This window comes from Manis javanica, chromosome 15 (genome assembly GCF_040802235.1).
Source record: "Manis javanica isolate MJ-LG chromosome 15, MJ_LKY, whole genome shotgun sequence".
NCBI classification, from domain to species: domain Eukaryota; kingdom Metazoa; phylum Chordata; class Mammalia; order Pholidota; family Manidae; genus Manis; species Manis javanica.
The window spans coordinates 50,450,134-50,467,296 of record NC_133170.1 but is presented as its reverse complement, the minus strand read 5'-3'; the positions used below and the strand labels follow the sequence as shown (position 1 = coordinate 50,467,296).

General features: G+C 39.9%; 1 protein-coding gene across 8 annotated transcripts in view; it reads left to right on the top strand.

Annotated features, from left to right (window-relative positions):
* NEK10 (NIMA related kinase 10) overlaps positions 1-17,163 on the top strand; it is a 210,851-nt gene that overhangs the window by 44,566 nt on the left and 149,122 nt on the right. For 7 of the 8 annotated variants that reach the window (XM_073223984.1, XM_073223983.1, XM_073223982.1 and 4 more), the window contains exons 7-14: positions 2,703-2,744; positions 4,161-4,239; positions 5,155-5,222; positions 6,927-7,006; positions 8,504-8,590; positions 11,173-11,397; positions 14,488-14,627; positions 16,560-16,621. In XM_073223984.1, coding sequence (XP_073080085.1) covers positions 2,703-2,744; positions 4,161-4,239; positions 5,155-5,222; positions 6,927-7,006; positions 8,504-8,590; positions 11,173-11,397; positions 14,488-14,627; positions 16,560-16,621 — 783 coding nt within the window. Of the gene's footprint in view, positions 1-2,702; positions 2,745-4,160; positions 4,240-5,154; positions 5,223-6,926; positions 7,007-8,503; positions 8,591-11,172; positions 11,398-14,487; positions 14,628-16,559; positions 16,622-17,163 lie in introns of those variants that run through there. The other variant, XM_073223988.1, reaches the window with a different exon arrangement.

The following is a 17,163-nucleotide window of genomic DNA, read 5'->3' as shown; positions in this document are numbered from 1 at the left end:
GTGCATTGTAACTGCCCAGCTCTGTGTTCCCCAGGAGTTACTGTGTCCTATATAAAGCATGCTTTAAAGTGATGTTAGGAAAAGCTGCTTGTTTTTTCTGCCACTGGAGACTATTAAAGCTCTGAGGAATCCTATGATAAAATAATTTATTAAACTCAGTTTATCCTATCATCTCCGAAGCTGATTTGAATTTGACCATGAAATTCTTTTTATTATTATTATTTTTTTGTACAATACCTAATAGTACCTATTGCACAAAATAAATTATCCTAAGGACATAGTTTGGGAAACACTGACTTGACTTAGTTCCATATTGTTAATATTGATTACCAAATAGGTATATTCTTTGTCCAGATAAACATTTAAAAATGACCATGAAAATCATTTAAACATTATTCTCTCCTTTGGTGTCTTCTCACTCTCAAGCTTCAAATTTAAATCCCCTTCCTGTCACTGACCCCCAGGTCTGCACCTTTTGCTCTCCCCACCCCATTTTTCATGGCCTGCTGTGCCTTTTTCACTGGGTGGCCCTTCAGCAACTCCATATGAATAAAGTTGAGTCTCCTCCTCTCACCTAGTCTATTCCTTGCTGCTTCCTTGTGTCTGTTAGTCACGTCATTGTCCCCCAGTCCCCCCAGTTCAGATGCAGTGGTGTCTTCGGCTCTGCTCCCTTTCTTTCCATGTCTTCATGTCGGGTGGCCATACTACTTCAAGGACCACCCCTGCCTCTCTGTGCTTTTTCCCACTGCCACTGGCAGCCAGCTGGGCTTCTAGTTTTTTGATCAGCCCCTTGTTCATACATTTTCATCATGTCTCATGGTCTGCACGACAGAGTTCAAGTTCAGGCTCATGTCTAAGTCCTCCCACCATTGGATCCACCCTACTTTTCTGACATTTTTCCCAATAATGTTCTTCATGGAGTAATAGAAGTGCTTCTCAGAGTTACAGAACACCTTCATGTTCTTTCAACACAACTTTTATGCACCTTTGAATCTACTCTTCTCTTTGTTTGGGCTCTCCTTGATTTTCCATTATTTCCTTCGTGTCTTGTCAGCAAATCTACCCATCCTTCTAAGCCCATTCAGAGGCCACCACCCTTATGAAATTTTCCTTAGTCTTCCCAGCAGGTTATTATGTGTCCTTCTTCTGGGGCATCATAACCCTTCATGTATAGCCTTTTTATAACACTTACCAAATTCTGTCTTAAATTATAGTTAGTTGGATAATCTACCTTATGCTTACCTAAGCTCAGTGAAGTAGGCCTCTACCATCTACTACGTATTTGTGTCGTCTTCAGAGCATAAGCCAAGTCTTTTATGTAATTGGAATGAAAAAAATATTTGCTGAACAAATATATGTAGTTTTAAAATGTTATTTTAACTTTTACATGTATAAAATATCCTACTATAAATAGAAGATAATATAGACAATATTCTTATGTTCTTTAATTACAGCTCTTCTTGAGTGAATAGCAATGATGAGAATTCAAAGTAGTAGGTTAGTCACACAACTATTTTTAATTGAGTTATAAATGTCCCTTCATACTTAATGTAAACATGAGTATATTTATTGTTTCCAAACTCACTTCATACGGAATGAGGAAACCCTGACCAGGAAGCTTTGAGAACCTGAGTCTGTTTCCCAGGCTGCCCACTCAGCCGTCTTCACAGGGGAACTGGATGTTCTTCCTCACACCCGTGTGCTCGTTGCCATGCATTTCCCAGAATTGGAACGATGGCTGATGTTTGCATTTCAGATAACTTCCTTGTGTACATGTTAAGTAAGAAGAGAGATGTCAATTCAGCTTTCATTAAACAGATTACAGCCACCTGATATACATTAGCTTGAAGATAAATGTCAGTGTGGATAACTGGGAGCATTTACTAGTGCTAGAGCTCCAAGCTAGCCCTTTACAGGTCCGGCCTCCTAGCCCCCTCTTCCCTAATGAGCACTTTTAAGAACACATTCCATGAAATGACTTCTTACTGGGAATCATTTTAAAAGACGTGAGCCAGGAGACATTTTGCAATGATTATTCTCACATTTGTTTGGAGTATGGGTTTAATAAGACCATTGGCCTAATCATTTTCAGAAGAAGTACTGTGGTCCACTAGAGCAATGCTTCTAAGACACCACTGTGCATGCAGATTACCTGGGGGTCTGGTGGAAATGTGGAAGGTGATTCAGCAGGTTTGGGGGGAGTAGGAGATTGTGTGTTTCTAATCAGCTCCCACTGATGCAGACGCTGCTCCATGGACCACACCAAGCAGAGGCCTAGAGGAAGGTCTTGGGAATGGGGGATGCTGGGTTCTAATCCAGGCTCTACCACTTAGGCAAAATGGTTCACCTTTCTGGGTCTTACATTTCCTAATCTGCAACATGAGGGGATGGGAGGGAATGATGTCTAGCTGCTCTTTCCAGCCTTACATTTTATGATGATGTGGGAGGAAGTAAAAAGAATGAGGAGGCAGGCTGCCACCAAGGCATATTTATTTTCTTAATCTCAACCCAGTGTCCAAATTTTATTAGTACTTTATCTTAAATGTAGTATGAATGACAAAACACATTAAGGTTTTTCACATCTGTGTTAGAATGTGGACCTTCACAAATAATTATGGACTTATGATTTAATGAAGAAATTGCATGTAAAATGCACTCTACCCTTACTTTTTATGTATATTCTGTTGTTTCTATTTCATTAGGAAATACTCCACAACTTGGGTGGGATTGGAAACCTGGCTCAGGTAAGATTCTGGATTCTGTGGTGGTGGCTGGTCTTGCCTCTTCATTCCACACCGTGGCTCTGGGCAGGGACTGGATAGGTGTGTGACAGGAGACGGTTTTCCTACCGGAGGCTGCCTGCCAAGGGGAGGAGCAGGCAGGGTGATGGGCATGTGAGGCAGGCCATTCACAGAGTAGGAGGGGACTCGGGCCATTTTGTCCTGGTGAACTGGGCTTGTTTTATCCAGCCTGGTGAAATGAGACAGTTCTATAAAAGGTCACATGTCTTTAGTGAGGAATGGAAAGAAATAGGTGTTGGCTGGCAGGCCCAGATCCTCAAGCACTGCACACGCCACATGATGGGAGGAAGTATTGGTTAAGATGTTCATAGCTTTTTTTCACAAAAAAGAATTACTGTGCTCGCTAACATATTAAATAAATGGCAATGTGAGGACTGGATCTCGACTTCATTTAATTTTCTGTGTTGGTAGTTTATTTAAGGAAGATAAGCAGGTGAAAAAATATGCTGAGCCACACAGATGTTTGGATTTATTAATACAATAAAACAAAATTTCCAGTAAAACAAAATTGAGTTGGAACAGCCTATAACCTGTAGATGTATGGAAAGAATGATTTTCATAACAAACTCAAGGCCCTGCAAACTCATTCTGAATTATTAATGGAAGATTAAATTTAACATGAAAAATGTTTTATTATGTTTTTATTCTTGGAAAATTGCTACATCATGTGTAGTTCTTGTTTTTAAGCATTTAAAAAAATTGGCTGAAGGCTTACCTCATTTTATGAAGTAATCTTTCATAAAATTATAAAAGATCATATCTACTTTAATTTCCATTATAATATTAGAAATGTATGTGTGTTTTTCTGAGCCTCTTTCTCATTATAATCAGTTTTCCACAGTGAGGGATTATCAGATTATCCTATACCCACTTTATTCTGATTATTGTTATCTGCTTATATGCTGGTCAGATATAATTTAGGATCCTATCATTTAGGATATTACAAAACATAATATCAATAAAATATATGTAGTGTGTTATAAAAATTCTACTGAAAAGGTACATTGAAGAACTAAAATTCTCTGCCCTGTGTATTATGTATTTTGTTTGTATCTTATATTTGGAGGCTAAATTGCACTACAACCACATAGTTAGTTACAAATCATCTGGGGACTTTTGAGAGCTTTGATCTTTGCCTGATCCCTCCCTCAAGCTCAGGGCCTGCAGGAGAAGGCAGAATCCGGGAGCCCAAACCCCCTTTTGCATTCAGTGACTGGGCCCCGAGCACTGAGGATTATTTGGTGAATCTGTTGTGCCATCTACAGCCCATTGTCAGAAGTGCACAGTCTTGCCCCTCGTCTGCTCGCGTGTGTTTGGCGTTTTTTCCCTTCTGACTTGTTGGTTTGCTCCCTCCTGCAGTACATGGAGATTGTGGCCAATGAGTACCTTGGCTACGGTGAGGAGCAGCACAGTGTGGACAAGCTGGTCAACATGACGTGTAAGTGCTGTCGTGGGGACACAGCCAACTTTCCCGACTCGCAGTAGAAACAGCAGTAGGTGTTTGTAGCAGGACAAGGGAGACTGAATGTTCACAAGCGTCCCCACACACAGTTATGGTGGTGAGAATCTATGCCAGTTGTCATAGTCAGTGGCAAGATATGCTCAGAAGGAAAACTTGGAGATTATGATTCTTATCAATTTCAGGTTTAAGAAGTTTTTCACATTTTCACTGATCACAGCTAACTTTATTTAATGCAAGAGAGGCTTCTGTAGCAGCAGACCTTGGTAAAAATATTTTTTGCCTGTTTTGATTTCTGTTAAAATGCTAGAGGCAATTTCTATCTATAAAGTTGGGTTAATGGTAATACCGACCTTATAAAGTTTGGAACATTCAGAACATAAGAAAGAAGAAAAAGCTTTGATGTGATGAGTTCTTTGGGTTACGGGAAATGAGCATCTCTGGCCAGCCCGAAGCACCAGGAAGGCTTTTTGGAGACCAGCTGTTCCCCTCAGCTGGGGAACCCTGCCAGGGCTACCTCCTTGTCCAGCCTTCCTGCTCCTCTTCATCAGCTGCAGTCTTTACAGGGAGGATCTTTGAGGAATAGGTTTCACTTTGAACTTGTAATGATGTTAAGGAACTAATTCAACTTTCAGTGGAAGGGAGTTTGCCTGTTCTCTGTCCCCGTAGTTCACTATTAGAATAGTGGTGTGAAATAAATAAGAGTTGAGCCTGAGAGGTAATTCTTGGAGTAAAAAGAATAGCCCAGACCCTCCTCCCTCCATAGTTCCCCTGGTGTCACTTGTCCCATTTGCCCGGCTCTGCTTGCTCATCAGTACTTCAGACCTGAGGTCCTCTGAGAACTGGACTCTTTAAGCTCCGAATCCCTCTTTGAGCTATTTCCTTCCCTTATAGATATCTTTCAAAAACTTGCCGCTGTCAAGGACCAACGGGAATGGATCACCACAAGCGGAGCCCACAAGGTGAGTGGTTCCGGAAGGTGTTAGGCCTGCAGCCCTATGCGGCAGTCATTGGTGCTGGGCTTCAGGGCCCCGTGACCAAGCGACAAGTAATTATAATTCACAGACCTGCTAATCAGTCTACAGTGGTACATCTTTCTCTGCCAACTCTTATAGTCTTTGTCAGCCTAAGGAGTAAATGTAGAAACAGCAAATAGAAGTTTTCTGAAACTCTTTTTTTTCCTTTTCTCTATGCCACCTAATACCAACTGAGTTTATTGCTTTATTTAAATGTCGTTTGAGAAACCCTGGCACTATATAAACTGACCCTAGGTATGTTTTTACAAATAAACAAAAAAAAGTATATGTACATACATAAATTCCATGTGGTTCATAGAGTTATATTAGTTTAATCATTGGTCTGTAGGCCAATTTCATATGGCTTGACCTTATAATTGGATGGTATAGTATTACAAGCTATGGGTCAGATATGCATTTCAAGAGGGGTGAATGCAAGTTTAATCAAAACAGACCAAAGTTATATTTATAGCAAAACTATCTACATGGTAGCTTCCTACAGACAAATTTCAATAATATGTTGAATTCTCAGTGTATACTAAAGTAAGTTTTCCTAAAGTCTATTAACACACGCTGCTCATTGTATAGGGGATGATTCTAGGTAGTACAGAGGTCAACATTTTTCATTTCAATAGCTCTGTATTTCACTGATGTTATCACTTAGACTTTGAAGAAAATTTTTGAGTAATAGGAAAGTATAAAGTAGGTGTGGCAGGAATTATGGAAATGATTAGTCAATGACTGAAGTTTGGGGAGTAGTATGTTAGACGACAGAGAGAAAAAAGGAAAATAACAGCGGAATAAGAAGAAGGGATTGAGAAACAAAGATAATGATAGCTTCTCTAAAAAATGAATGAAGTGGTGAAGGGGAAAAGCTGACATGAACACCAATAAATCATCCGAGAAGCCATTGCATGGTTGTGGCTCTGGCCTGCAGTATGCTTAGATGTATATCTTTGGGGGTCTCCAAGTTCTAAAAGTGTGGTGAGAAGAGAAATGAATTTGCAGCAATGGAAATTCAGAGAAGGCAACTGATAAGATACAGAAGACTTACAGCTAAGTCATGCCACTTAGCATGGTGTCTGGAAGAACTGACGCATGCTGTTTACGTTAGTTAGAAATCTGAGAGGCAAATGGAGTACTTAGTAGTGTTGATGTATCTTGCTTGGTTTGGGGGGGGGGAATAAAAGACGGTTTTCAACATTTTGGTGAAAAATAGTTCCACAGTTTGGTAAGTGCCTGTCAGTGCCTGACTCGGTGAGTTCTCGGCAACTAGTTCCTAGTTAACACCAGTATTAGAACTGATGTTGTTAGCCTCCCCACTTCCCCTTGGGGAGGGTCAGAAAAGGCAGAGCAGACCTCTTGGGCACACAGAAACAAGGGGAAGTGTGAGAACCAGGCTGGCCCTGTAGCCTGGCCCCTTCCACTTCCTGCCCTGGGCAAGGACTCGCTCACTATAAGGAGCTGGTCTGCAGTCCCAGAGTACCGAGGGGGTTGACATCTGTCCGCTGGAAGGAACTGGATGTTGTGAATGTTGAACAAAGCTGCTCTTGTGGTTAATAAGCCTCTATGATCTTTGAAGGAAGCATCATGCCACTTAATCAGCGTGTAGTACTCACATAATTTAACTTTTTTAACTTCATTTTTCAGACATTGGTAAATTTACTTGGTGCCCGAGATACTAATGTTCTGTTGGGCGCCCTCCTGGCTTTGGCTAGCTTAGCTGAAAGGTAATGTACTTTAATATGTTTTCCACTTCTGTTGCTATAGTAATTTAGGTGGAAAAGATGCAAAATAGATCCATTTCTCCAGTTACTTACTACTTAGTTATAGTTTGTGAAAACTAAGTAAGAAATGCCATTAATATATTGAAGAGAATCCTGGATGGAAAACATCATTTTAAATTTAAGTTGAGAAGGGGAATCACAGTTTAAAATTTTCTTTTCTTTTTCCTAATCAGAAATATTTATCTAGTCCTTCATCTAGCCCTCAAATTCTTCTACTTTCAAAATTACAATATTTCTTTGACAATTGAATCTCCCTGACCTTCTTTTTTAATTCTCTCCTCTGTAACATTTTATGCTACATTTTCAAACGTTTTGCCCTTTAAAAAAATTCTAGATAACCCGTCTGAAACATTCTCAAATGTTTTGCCCTTTAAAAAAATTCTAGATAACCCGTCCCATTATAGATGTCATGATTATTTTAAATAAAAGAGCTTTAAATACATTTTATGCCAATGAATGGATCACTGCTTCTCTGTTTTTTGTTTTTTTCCCCCAACTTTATTGGGAGTAATTAACAAATATAATTGTACATATTTCAAGTGTACAACATGATGATTTGGTATACATATACATTGTGGGATAATTACCAAGATCAAGATAATTAATGCATCCATCACCTTACATAGTTAACTCTTTTTGTGTATGATATGAACCCTTGAGATCTGCTCTCAGCAACTTTCAAATCTACAATATTGTATTATTAACTGCAGTCACCATGATGCACATTCTGTCCCAGCATGCATTTTTCCTGTAACTGAAAGCCGGTACACCTCATATCTCCTGATTTCCCCATTTCCCCCTCCTCCCAGCCCCTGGCAGCCACCCACCCACCATTCTATTCTCTGTTTCTCTGTTATCAGCTTTTTTTTTTCAGAGTCCACATGTAAGTGATTCCATACATTTGCCTCTCTCTATCTGGCTAATTCCCTTAGCATAATGCCCTGTAGATTCATCCCTGTTGTCACAAATGCCAGGATTTCCTGCTTTTCATGGCTGAATAACGTTCAGTAATATATCACATATATTAATGTGATATAGATATAAATTGATAAAATGCACATATTTTATAAAAAACATATATATATAAATCACATTTTCTTCATCTATTTATCTCCCAAAGGACATATAGGTCATCTCCTATATGCTATAATTATACTTATATCATATATAAATCATATACTTATATATAAATGTATATGATATAAAAATATATCATGCTATAATTATACTGTTATTTAAAAAGTTTAAATTTATGACATATAATATTTCTATATTATACATATATAATATTTATTTAATGTTCAGTTTGATGTAACTTTGCCCCAAGAAGCTATATGGCATTTTGTTTCTCCCCCTGGGATAATATGATAGCTAGGATACTCAATAAATGGTTATGGTAAAATATGTTTTTAGAAGTTACTAATAGATTTTAATTTTTAGTCCAGAATGTAGGGAGAAGATAAGTGAACTTAATATTGTAGAAAATCTGCTGATGATCTTACATGAATATGACTTGCTTTCCAAAAGGTAGGATTACTAACAGGAAAAGATCATGTTCTATATTTGATGAAGATTATTATTATTATGTTATTTATATTGTTAGCTGAATATCTGAGACAGCTTGGCATTTATTTTCTATTTAAGTTTATATAAAGAAACTAGAGCAAAGAGGAATATTGATTTATCTTTGGTCCTGATTACTTCTAGATTTGGGCATAAATTCACATTATGTAAATCTTATGATCACATCTTTAATATTTTTACTTTTTGCATTTATTCACATCCTGTCTCTTTAAGGAGACAAATTCTGAGGTGACTATTTTTAGTAATTGTGTTAAATAAATTATTAGATTTCTAAAAATCTATTTTGCTTAAGGCAAGTAAAATAAGATAGCTACTGACTTGTTTCATGACCATCTGTTGTCATAAGTCAAAATAGAATCTAGAGTAGCATGAATTCATCTTCACTGAATTACATATTGCTCTAAAAAATTACTGTATCCAGATAGTTACTAGATTGTTTTTAAATAGACTTGCAACTGTCATCATTTGCTATTTATTTGAGTAATTCATAGTTTTATAAAGGGAAAAATAGGTAATAGACACCCCAAGTAACTAAACCCTGACACTTAGTTCATAGTAAATATCCTTGGATTTTTCTTCACAGCTAATTTAATGCTCTTTTACAAAGTGTCTTTACAGATTTAGTCATCTGAACTTACTCTCCTAACAGTCTTTGCATAAGTGTTGGAAAGCCAAAGATGTATAAGAAGTGTGTGTATAGAGTAGGAGAGGGGACAGACATAAAAAATAGGTGCCACTGGAAATCCAAGATGCAGAGGACACCCTGGGAGCATAGAGCAGACATTCCCAACCAGGGCGAGTGTCCTGAAGGAAGGAGAAGTTACCTGGACAGACGGAATGTTCTCCCCACCTGGAGGCATGAAATAGGATGCATCAGAGGAACTTGGGTGGTTGTGCGCAGCTGGAGCAAAGAGTGCAGAAGGGAAAACGCCAGAAAACTAGATAGTCGATAATAAAAATGTAGCTGATCTTGGTCAGGCTTTCTATATGGCAGACACTGCACTAAGCACTTTTGTGTGTTAACTCATTTGATCTACGCAATAACTATTAATTTCCGCATTTTACAGATGAACCAACAAGCCATCTTTAGCCAGGCCATGCTGGGCTCTTTGTGCTAAATAAATAAAGAGTATGTTTTTTATCACGAACATTATGGGGACTCCCAGATGTATTTTGGGGGAGGATTGCTCTGATAGCAGTGTGTGGAGTAGGGAATATTGTTATACAGTGAGATCCACTTAGAACAAGGAGGGGGGATGTTTGGCCCAGAAAGTTTGAGGAGGTAAAGAATATTGCTTTCCAAAGAACATATGTTCTGAATGTCAAAGCATAAAATTTTTGAAGGTAGAATAGCAATGGAAAATTGGTTCAGGGGAAAGGAATTGTAAAATATAGAAATGAGAATATTAGAGAAGTAGATGGCAGAGGGCTTATATCTTGAATAAAATCAAGGATCACAAAAACAGAGGGACAGCTAGCTGCACTACCCACAGGAGAGTTCCAGGATATGCCCAGGAGATAGGGGACACTGAAGGCTCTTGATTGGCAGTGGCAGGTGGCAGGTTGGGAAAGGAGAAGCAAGTGTCTTATGTCTTGGGTGATTCCTAGTCCTCTGGCTTGGAAAATTGAAAAGACTGTGGTATCATGAGTCAAGATCACGGAAATTAGAAGAGTTGATTGGAGGATGAGGATAATAATATTGAATCTAGACACATCTAGGTGAGCACCTGTGCAACAGCCGTAGGCTGAAACCATTAGAGGTCAGGAGTATGCCTGAGCCCAGCTCACCGTGCCATGGCAGAGGGAGAGTTTAAAGCCATGGGAATGAATGGCTCTGTCCAAGGAGAGTATTCAGAGTGTGAGACTGGAGGATTAAGGATGGTTCTATGAAATGTCATGATTGTAATGTTTCAGAGCTCAGCTGAACCTTATGTCTTATGCCACCATTATTTTTATTTTACTCACCAGGTATTCACTGAGCCCTTGGCATTTAGTTCCCTTTCATTATAGTGTTGGTGATATTTTATATTAATATTTTGTTTTTGTAACCATGTAGTAAGTTTCTAAAGGCTAGATAAAGCTTTTCTGTTTCTTTGTCTTGAGCACAATGCAGGTCCCATTGTGAATACCTGATACTTATTTCCTGGTTTGGGGACACAAAGAGGATATGGCTTAGAACAGCTGTCAGCAAACTATGACCTGCAGGCTAGATTTGGCTCACTGCCAGTTTTTGCAAGTGAAGATTGATTCACTGGAACACAGCCAAGCCCATTCATTTTTATGTGTTGTGTATGGCAGCGTTTGTGCATGTTGGCTTGATTAGGCAGTTGTGACAGAGACTGTGTAGCCAGCAAAGCCAGAAACATTTGGCTGTGGTCCAGAAGTTTACAGAGAATGCATGCTGACCTGTGACTTAGTAAATGTTGGAGTCACAGTCTACGTGGTGACTGTAGGTCTAGTCTAAATGTAAAGTCTGTAGCCCAATACACAGGTTCTCACCCCTCACCCCCCACTCCCCCTTTCAGACTGACTGCAGAGCTGCTGCGCCTACTTTGTGCAGAGCCCCAGGTGAAAGAGCAGGTGAAGCTCTACGAGGGGATCCCCGTCCTTCTCAGTCTGCTGCACTCTGACCACCTGAAGCTGCTTTGGAGCGTTGTCTGGATTCTGGTTCAGGTTTGTGAGGACCCTGAGACCAGTGTGGAAATTCGCATTTGGGGCGGCATCAAGCAGCTTCTTCATATTTTACGTGGGTGAGTGACAGTGGGCTCTGCCCCAGTCATTGAAGGAGGGGACTCTGCTACATGGCAGAAGATGGGGTACATGTTCACCTTGTGGTCATTCATGTTTCGGAGAGTCATTCATGCTTGTCACAAACATGCTGTAAATCAGCATCAGGGGCATTTGTCTTTTAAGGTCCTTGGGAGCCCTGATACATTTGTCTTTGCATCTCCAGCCCCTGTGCGGTGCAGGAATGGGGAAGCTGTCTGCAAGTGTAGGTTAAATGGAAACCCAATAACCCAAAGAAAACATTTATCTTGTCACCTTTTTGAGTCAATATATGCATAAAGAATCCCAACAAGTACAGTAATTACTACTGTTTTACTAAAATATATGTGTAACTGTTGTTCGTCTATAAAGAGAGAGCAGAGCCCATGGTGAAAGGGCAGGTATATAATCCTTAGATCAGAAGAAAATGCTGTTGGTCAGATGATTGCCGTGCCCTGACACTGGCCCACATGTTCTCTTCTCCCTTATCTCCATCGCAGTCCTCTAAGCTGGAGGGCCCTTACTGCCTTTCTTTTGAAAGTAGAATTTCAATGACTTTCAAAGCCTTGAATATGGGGAGGGGATGGTTTGTTAAAACAGTATCAGATGGAAATTCTCTTGAAGTCTATTGAAGTAACTACTATCTTGTATGTATTAGATATATTGAAGTGTTGTATAACAACATTTTTGGTACCATCAGTTGGAAGGTTCTATTACCTAAAACTATTGTAAAGCACAATTCAGCCCTATGGATGCTGAATAAAAGCTGAAAAGGAATATGTCTGCCTGAAAAGGATCACACTTAATGATCTATAGTATATAAATACATCTCATTCTAATAAAAGCAGAGTGACTTACCAATTTCAATATGACTAGATATTATAAAATCAATATTATTCAGACTTTATGCTTTTTATGCCTCCAGGGATATTGCAGAACTATGTGTTATCAACTTCATTTTCTCTGATGGAGCATTCCGAAGTGTAAGAACAGACTGTAGAGATGTGAACAGTCATGATTTCTTTCATTACCAAAATGAAGGGAAAAATTATAGATGTTAACAATCTGCTTGCTTTTATGAATATCACATACAAATCTCAAAAACTTTATAAATCATAAATATTTCACTAGTACTGTGGCATAACAAGCTAGGCTTTTGGTCAAAATAATTACATTTGACAAAGATTTTTTGTATTGTTTTGCTTGAGTGTAAGTATGATGGTGATGATGACAGTGGTGGTTATTATTATTGGTCATATATGGGTTGCTCTCTTGGAACATAGTTATTTTCTTGATGATAAAATTAAATTCTGTAATAGTTAAGCAATACTTCAAAGATAAAATCTACCTTTGAACCACACAGAACTGACTTTTAATACAAGGCACTGATGCTCCGGTTTTGCTAAAGCAGTAACTCTCCTTGATAGAGTTTTTTCACTTGAACTCCCTTCTGATAGGCGAGTCCGAAGAGTCATTTTCCCAGTCTATTTCTATGTTGTGATGTTAGAAAAATTTCCTGGGAAGATGATATATGTCAACACTTATTCTATGTTAAATATGTCTCAGTGCCCTGGGAGAATTTATTACCCCAGGTGGGTAAACAATATCCTTTTGGAGCTTGTGCCTGCCTCTGGGCTGCCTGGAACTGGTACAAGGGGTGGAGGTTGCCAGGTAGTCTGCTGGCTTGAGTGTGAGCAGGAATTGTTGCCATGGCAGTTTCCAGGAAACCTGTTCATGCCCATTCTCCTGCAATCCTAAAGTCAAAGATGGTTCCTACAAAGCAATATATTCCTTTTTTTTTAAGGAAAAAAAGAACTCATGCAATTAATCATAAGAAATAGCTTTTTAGAAAGTAAATTTTCATGTTTCAAAACAAAATACCTTAGGAGAGAGAGAGAGAAACTCATGGATTGATGTGATGGATACCTAAGATGAAGAATAAGCCCTTAGAGGGTAATACACTCTTGTTCAGGTGGAGTGATCCCTGAAGTTTTTGTTTTAACATTAATTATCACAGATCCCTGATTGTGACTATCCCTAGGCCCAGCTCCACTGCCTTCCATGGGCTCATTGAAGGAAGGACATTAGTGGTCCCAGATGACGTGGGAGGGAAGCCAGGAAGTCTCCATCCACATTACATTCAGGCACATAGAAATCCAGATAGAGCTGCTGCCACAGAAAATAATTTCATGAAAAAATACGGGAGTCATGTAAAACAAAAGGGAACAAAGCAGGTAAAAGACATGAAGAATGCATTGAGGAAGATGTTGCATTAACTAATCAGAAAAACAAATGTTTTATTTTATCAAAGATGTTAAACAGAACATGATATTTATGAAATGAGGTTAAAAATGCGATGATAGGACAATAAAAAGGGAAGGAGAGAAATTGAAGAGCTAGGAAAGAAGACAAGGACTAAATGATATCCACAGAATTAAAAACTTCTCAAGAAACACAAAAAAAACATGGAGTTAAGTAAAGGAAGGGCAAACTTGAAAAAATTGCACAACACAATGCACAGGAAAAAGATAAAGGAGTGGTAGCAACTACAAAAGGCAAGACATGGCCCACAGAAAATGAATTTTCAACATGTGGGTAATTGATATCCCTGAGTTAGAGATTAAAATAAAAGGATTAAAAAAATAAAAGATATAACAGAAGAGAACTTTCCTAAAATGAAGGAATATTGGAATTTCATGGAAAAAGAAAACTCAGAATGATGAAGACTGAGATGTATTCAGATGAATTGATTGCAGCAGAATAAAGTTCAGAAACAAAAGTGTCTGTGCAGAACAGTGGGGAAAGGACAATCCTCTCAGTGCTAGTGCTGAGTCAGTTCAGTAATATTATAGAAAGGAAGGAAGGAAAGAGGGAAGGAAGGGAGGGAGGGAGGGAGGAAGAACTCCTACCTTACACCATCACAAAAACAATTCTAGGCCGATTGGAGGGTGAAACAATAAAGAGGAAACTTCATGACTTGGGGGAGGCAAAGATTTCTTAAACAGGACCCAGAAAGCACTAATCATGAAGGAAAAATGGTAAACTGGTCTATGCACTAACTTTTCGTTTTTCAGAGATAGAAACTTTGTTTCTGATCGTTCTTCCATTGGAAGCCTGTCCAGTGCAAACGCAGCAGGCCGAATCCAGCAGCTTCATTTGTCAGAAGATTTAAGCCCTCGGGAAATACAAGAAAACACTTTCTCTCTTCAAGCTGGTATTTATAGCATATTGTTATATCTTACTGCTTGATATGGTTTAACAGATTGTTTTATTATTCTCTGTTACAAAATTAGCATGATAATATTAATTAGGCACAATTTGTAAGTTTAAAAAAACAGGTTAAATCCATGTAGATGTCTGAAACTCCTTGTTACCAGTGTTGGACTTGAAGATTAATGATGCCACAAACTTTCCTCTCCCTTCCACGTTCTGAGCACATTGAGAAGTCAACATAGAAGTCAGGTGTAAAGAGAGCTGAGCATTAGCTTTATTCCTGGTAAAGCTGGATTAGAGAATGCAGCTTGATTTGTGGCCAGGATCGTGGCTCTTGTTGCTTTCTAGATCTTGGGACCACCTCCTTAAGGGAGATTGGACAACGCACATGCACCCATTCCACTGGGAGCAAGGGAGTGCCTTCCTCACAGCTCATGAGCTCCTTCCGAGAAGACAGAGACCCTGCCCTGGGTGGGATTTCCACTCAAAAGCTGGGTCAGGGATAGGTTTACACACTGGCACTTTGGTGCACCCTGGAACAGGTATGTAGTCTACGCCCTGCACAGAGGCACTTGGCCTTAGGGGCAAGGGGAGCTGCAGTGCTGCTGAGCAAGGTGGACACTGGCAGTGGCCCCCAGGAGAAGAGCAGAGAGGCATGGGGTTAGTGAGCAACTGGAGATCCTCAGATGGGAAGAGCCGATGCTGCAGTGGGATGGGGAGAGGGGCAGGAAAGGGCCAACTTTGCTCCTTGCTATTTCCTCCTGGAGAATGGAGAAGATGTTTCTTCAGACATATGAGGTCAGCGAAATAGGATCCCCTGCTTGAGAAAGGCCTCTATGTCAATGTAAGGGCTCCGAGGCCCTGATCCAGAATCAGAGCTCCTGATGTCTCGGCCTCAAAGCAAGGATGAGATGGCTGGTAGAGGTTAGAGGGCAGTTACCCACATTCCAGATGATGGGGAGGTTACTGCCTGGGAAGGAGCACAGGTGGCTTTTGGAGCTGGAAATGTTCTATGAATTCATCAGAGTGGTGGTGTCTACGGAGTATATAGATATGTAATATTTCATCACGTGGAGGAGCATTTACAATATGTGCAATTTGCACAGCTCATTTTGTACTTCAGTAAGAATGAAAAATAAAATGAAACATAAGAGTTTGGGAGTGAGGTCTGAGTTTTGCTCCATCACTTTGATGACCAAGTGGCTGGGGACAAATACCTTAACCTCTCCAAGCCTCAGTTTGCGCATATGAAATGGGGATGGTAACCATGGTGTCAGTGGTAGGGGGTCACTGTCAGAACTATGTGAGGGTCTATGGAAAGTCCACAGCACAGCACAGGGCTAGAGGCAAAGGCTCAGTGAGATGCTGTTATCCTTTATAGCTGCTCAGTGGTATAGGAGCCCGTCTACCTCTGGTTGGACAAGGAGGGTCTCTGTACAGAACACCACCAGAGGCAGCCATTGGTCAGGGCATGGGATATACTATCTGGTGGGTTGGGCCAGACTTCTATCCCTGTACACTCACTTATGCTGTGGCCTAGCCTGTTAACCTCCCTGAACCTCATTTTCCCATCAGTAAAACTCTACTTATAACACTTAATTTGGGTAATATATTTAAAATATTCATTTATTCAAGCACTGCAGATGTACTTATTGAGCACCTGTTAAGTGCTGGCACATGTTGGGTGTTGGAGAGAACCTGTCTCTGCATCTTGGTACACAGTAAGTGCTCAATAAAAGACTGCTGCAGGCTGTACGTGTGTATGAGTTACAGAAGAGGAGAGTTAGAAGCCATTACAAGTCAGTTTCCCTTCTCCCAGGGCTGCCCTGGAAAGAAAATTAGTCCTTTTTGAGGAATCACTCTGCTAACAAATTCCCTGTGAAGTGAGTGTGTAGCAATTACTCTGCTCCAACGTTTGGTGTTTTCTTTCCAGCCTGCTGTGCCGCCCTCACCGAGCTCGTGCTCAATGACACCAACGCCCACCAGGTGGTCCAGGTGAGAGCGCCGCTCTCCCGCGTCAGGGCTCCATCTCCAGCGCCACGGCTGACCCCTCCTCAGCTTGCACCCACGTTGCCGAATGGTGCTTTGGGATGCCATCATTTGGTTTCAAAATATTTTAATATGTTTCCTTTAACTTACGGAATCTATTTTGCATTCTTGTCTTTCCTCCTGTAACTCACTTGGCTTAAAAAGAACTGACAGGCGGTTAGTGAAGGTGTTTCTTCTCTCCATTATGTGCAGTGTTTTTTATCTTCAATATCTTTTTTTTTGTAAAAAAAGCTCTTCTGAATTGCCTTAATTCTGGGCATATAGGATACTGTGTAAGGATAGCAGTCACTTCAAGAGTACATGAATTGCAACACAGCAAACAGAATATTTAGTGCTGAGAAATGGGTATTATGGAGCATATAATTTATTAGTCAGCTCACTGTCTACATAGCTCTCCATATGTGTGTGTGTAAACATCACCCTTGTATGAGTTTATATTGCCAAAGTTACCCTCTGTCTATTGAATTTTAGCAAATTTTTCTGTCTGT